The 4,802-nt window shown below is 39.1% G+C and overlaps 1 protein-coding gene across 1 annotated transcript; it reads right to left on the bottom strand.

The window, feature by feature from the left end:
* Positions 1-2,597: 2,597 nt before the first annotated feature.
* On the bottom strand, positions 2,598-3,847 carry LOC110115515 (PRA1 family protein F3-like). The gene has a single exon (XM_020848777.2). It carries the CDS (start codon positions 3,658-3,660, stop codon positions 3,058-3,060), a length of 603 nt encoding a protein of 200 aa, XP_020704436.1. The 5' UTR covers positions 3,661-3,847; the 3' UTR covers positions 2,598-3,057.
* Between the last annotated feature and the right edge of the window lie 955 nt (positions 3,848-4,802).

Below are 4,802 nucleotides of genomic sequence, written 5' to 3'. Positions count from 1 at the left end.
TATTAGTGTCACACCTCTAAATTCAACTACTATGCTAGACCTTACCACTACATTTTATTTTTTATTTCTCCAAGTCATGAATATGCCTCTTAAGACTGTGCAATATTTTGAAGTTAATCTCCTATCAATCATATATGAGAATACACTTTTCATAATGCCCCCAATAAAACCCTAATGGCCCCTTTCATACAATCCAAAAGTCCCTCACATCCCCAAATTACCCCCACTTAAGTGGGTGGGCCCCTTAAACCATAATGGCCCCTTTCATACAATCCAAAAGTCCCTCACATCCCCAAATTACCCCCACTTAAGTGGGTGGGCCCCTTTTTTGTCCAGCCGGTCCGCCCGCCTCCTATAGACCCGCACGGGTCTAGGATGGACCGGGTGAACCGGTCCATCAAGTTCCTTTCATATATTAAAAAATTCAATTTACATCCCTAAGTTTTGATTCTTTGGGATTATGAATGAATTGACCTACCACACCGTCATCGTATGTAATGTTAGGTCTAATATGTGATAAGTAGATAAGCCTTCAATAGTAGATTTTTTTTTTTAATGGTTGTCGTTTGGAGCATCACTAAGTTTATGATTAGATTCCATGAGACTCTTAACACGCACAGTTACATGGTTTTTTCAAAAGAGTTGCTATGTATTTCCATTATGATATAAAGTATCATGTCGAGAATGAGTAACCTCAATGTTGTTAAAGTACATTAGCTAACCTAATTCTTTAACTTTAAATTTTTGAACATCTTCTTTAAAGTTTCCATGTCTTTAAAGTCACCACTTGTTACGATGTCACGCCAATATAAACTAATGGCATGGAGACACCCTTGACGCAATGTGTTTCACAAATAGTGTATGATCACCTTAACCCTATTTGTATCCCATGGCACATATTACATTGGTAAACCTCTCGAACCATAGTCTTGAAGATAACTTCAATCCATATAATGCCTCTTTAATTTATATAACTTTTATGTTGTGTTTGAGCCAAATCCTGGTGAAATCTCCATGCATGCCTCCTTCACTAAAGTAACCACTGTATAAGAAGAGAGGAGAGGTTCATATTGAATTGTTGTATTTTACAACCCTTGCTAGCTATTAATAACAAAAAATCTCGAACATTTATTTTAGGAACAAAAGAAAAAGTTTCAAGATTATCAATTTCATGTATTTGAGTATCGCCTTTTACTACTAGTCAAGCTTTATATCTTTCTAATGATCCATCAAACTTGTACTTTATAGTAAAAACATATCTACACCCTATTTGCTTCTTTCATTTTGATGGCATCATCAATTCTCATGTTTTGTCTTTTGAAGGGCATATTTTTCTTCTCTCACAGCATTATTTTAATTTTCATTATATAAAGCCTCAAAGATGATTTAAGATAAGGAAATAGTATAGAGGCTAGGAAAGAAGGATTGGTAATGATAAGAACAAGAGTAAGGGGCATTCAATCCATATGTTTGAAACTTTGAATGTAGCCTTTCACCACAAGTCTAGCTTTTTTATCTTTCTAATGAGCAATTGGGTTTGTACTTTACAAAGAAAACACATTTACACCCTATTAGTTTTTTTTTTCCTTTTGATAGTGTTATCAATTTCCATGTTCTATCTTTGGAAATACCTATATTTCTTCTCTCATAACATTATTATAATTTCATTCTTTAAAGCCTCAGACATGATTTTAGAGAAACAAATAGTATGGAAACTAGTGAGGAAGGATTGATAATGATAAGAACAAGTGTAAAAGGTGTGCAGTTGAAGTATCGTTGTTTACAAGCTTAATAGTTCCCTCATCAAGTTACGTGCCTAGGATTAATTCAGCTTATTGAACTTTCATCGATTGAGAGGCCTTCTCCCCGAGAAAACCTAAAATGGCTAAGCAAAAGATGATTTTGGTATAAGCTTGACATGTGTAGGAGCGTTTTAGAGTGGTGTTGTTTGTTGGGAACTTGGGATGACTAATAAGGAAAGGCAATCTAGAAGAAACAGACATTAACAAACACATACAGAATTTTCATGGGAGATAGTAGCATTATACTTTTTGAGTGGAAGGGTAGCCAATAAAAACAAATTAAATTGCTCTTTGATCATTATTTTTGTTTTAAGGATGTGTATGGACAAAAGCAACACTTTCAAAAATCTTAGGAACAAGGTTAATTGAGTTGTTGAAGTAATGAAAGAATTTGCCAAAAGACTTGAAATAATTCTTAAACCCAAGGACCCTTATATAGATAACTAGTTTATGATTTGATCAACTGTTAAAATAACTTCCCCCTCAATATTATTTTGAAATATTTTTTTGAAAAATGAGTCCTGGTGATCGAAAGAAGTTGGTCGTTTTTTTGTTTGGCCACCTCATCTAATTGAGCCGTGCAAATACAGGGTAACTCATGTACTATTATTTTTCTTGAAAACATGAGAAGCACATGTACCTCTAATAAGAGAACATAGTAACATACTACATAATAAACCATCAGGGAAATCATTCCAAGATTTAGAGATTTCATGCGATTTTCAAAACGTATGTAACAAGTTGACGTTTATTCAAACCAATCAAACGATAAAACCAACCAAATAAACAGACACATTAATTGATACCATTTAAATTTTGCAACATAACAGAAAAGAATGTATTCCATCATAGAAATAAAAAACCAAAAAAGTTTTAATAATACAATAATACACTCCAGCTTATTGGAATTTACTGACCAACAAAGATAATGAGCATTTAGAAGAAGGTGTGCTTTGCGGGCGAGCGATCAACAAAAACGACGAATACAAAAAACATCTACTAAATCCCTAAAAAAATTGCACAGCCAACAAGGATATGTTAGAGCAAAAAAACATACAGACTTATTTGGATAAAAACCAGTAACAATTTCTGCATAAACTGGTGCAAGAAATCGCCTTCTAGCCTGTGGGGTTACCGATCAAGCAAACAAAACCATCCCAAGGTCTCAACTCTCAAGCAAACAACATCGCTGACCGACCTTCCAACATCAACGAATCAATAATAATCCAGCCTCTACCAAAATCAAGAAGAATATTCAAATTCCTCCAGCATAGTTCTGGCCTGTGGTACTTCCAACTACGGATAACAAACCCCTATCCTCAGCTTCTTGTTCATCAAGAAAGTGATCGTCTGTAGCCCGAAAAACGGCATGCACACTAATCAGCACAAACCCTATGATCAGAGAGACGAGGACATTGAGCCCAACACCTGTTAATACCAGGGCTACCACCGTAACGACGGATAGCGTGGCGAGGACAAGGCGATCGTCAATGGTGCGGTGAAAGAAGACTAGGGGGTCATCGCGGAAGAAATAAAGGAATAACCAGGCAGCAAAGATGGCGATGAAGACGATCATGGAGATCGGATGCCATAGGAGGCTGAGGAAAAGCACAAGGAGGACGATGATGGCATAGTTGAAGCGGAAGTAAGAGAGGTTGCAGCGATGGCGGGTCGTGACCTCACTGTAAGAGTGGGGCAAGGCCAAGGCCATTGGGTCAGCGAGCTCACGCCATGGCCGTCGAGTAGCGATCAGGGCCTTGCCGCGTTCCTTTGCGCGGGAAATAAGCTCGTTGGTGCGGGAGGTTGAGGCACCCGGCTCAGGCCACGGCGCCGTCGGGATAGTGCCGTAGACAGGCATCTCGGGATCCTAACCCTAGAAGCTCACCAGTATAAGCAGGAGAGAAGGAGAAGCGGACGAGGAACACAAAAAAACCAAACAAATTCTGCAATTGTCTGTCGATCGCTGGAGAGACCCTAATGCGGCGTTTTTTGGTTTCTCCTATCGGCGTGATACAACAACCGGACAACTAGACACAAGAAATGAAATTCCCAATCATGGAACCAATATATTAATATAGTACAGAATAGGGTGTCAATTTTTTATATGATCCGACCCGATCTGATTCTGATCTAAAAATTTTGTATTAGAGTCTACCGTTTAATAAATGGGTCGGATTCATGTTTCAATTTTTGACCCATTTAAACTGATTCGGGTCAACCCGGAAACTCGAAATTGACCCGAAATGACCTGGATGCAATCAAATATGACCCGAGATTGCTCCGCCCGTTTTTAATTTTTCCACTTGGGAGGGAATCGAGGGATTGTCAGATTGGACGTTGCTGAGATTTTTCAAAGGGAATGGATGTCGTCTCGCCTACCGTCAGCTTCAACCTGATCATGTCAGGCCAGACATCTACCATCCCCGCACGCGGCATGGCCACATATATGTCGGTCTGCTCCTCCGTGATCCGCAGTTCACCTACATGATTCCATGCTCATGATTGGTCGAGTCGACGATTCAATGTCAACCCTGCATGGCCGCACGCACGGGCCGCACCGACACCACCTCGACCAGCCTGGCCTCGCCTAGCCTGTTCGTAATCGAGTTTGCGGGTTGGTTCGGGTCAACCATGTAACCCGTGTGGGTCGGGTCCGGGTTGAAAATCTTAAATGGTTTATAAAATCGGGTCTAGTTCATGTTGACTTATTTAGACCCTGGTCAGCTCGGGTTCGACTCGAACCTGACCCGCGACCTGTTTTGACACCCCTAATGTTGAATGTCTAATATAGGGAAATTTTGGGTAAGGTGGTCCGACATGAACGAGTTGAATTGAATCAATTATCTAACTAATCAAGTTAATTTTTTTTATTGTGCTCGACTTGAGTACATAAACTTTATTGGTTAAAATTTTTGAAGGCCCAAGCTCAAACTCATTTAAATAATGGTTGTGGTTTGATAATTAAAATCAGACGGTATTTGTTAGATGATCGTAAGGGAG

The sequence above is a fragment of the Dendrobium catenatum genome, unplaced genomic scaffold, assembly GCF_001605985.2.
Source record: "Dendrobium catenatum unplaced genomic scaffold, ASM160598v2 fragScaff_scaffold_651, whole genome shotgun sequence".
Classification (NCBI taxonomy): Eukaryota; Viridiplantae; Streptophyta; class Magnoliopsida; order Asparagales; family Orchidaceae; genus Dendrobium; species Dendrobium catenatum.
Note: the sequence above shows the minus strand (reverse complement) of the source record. Positions and strands in the feature narration are given on the sequence as shown.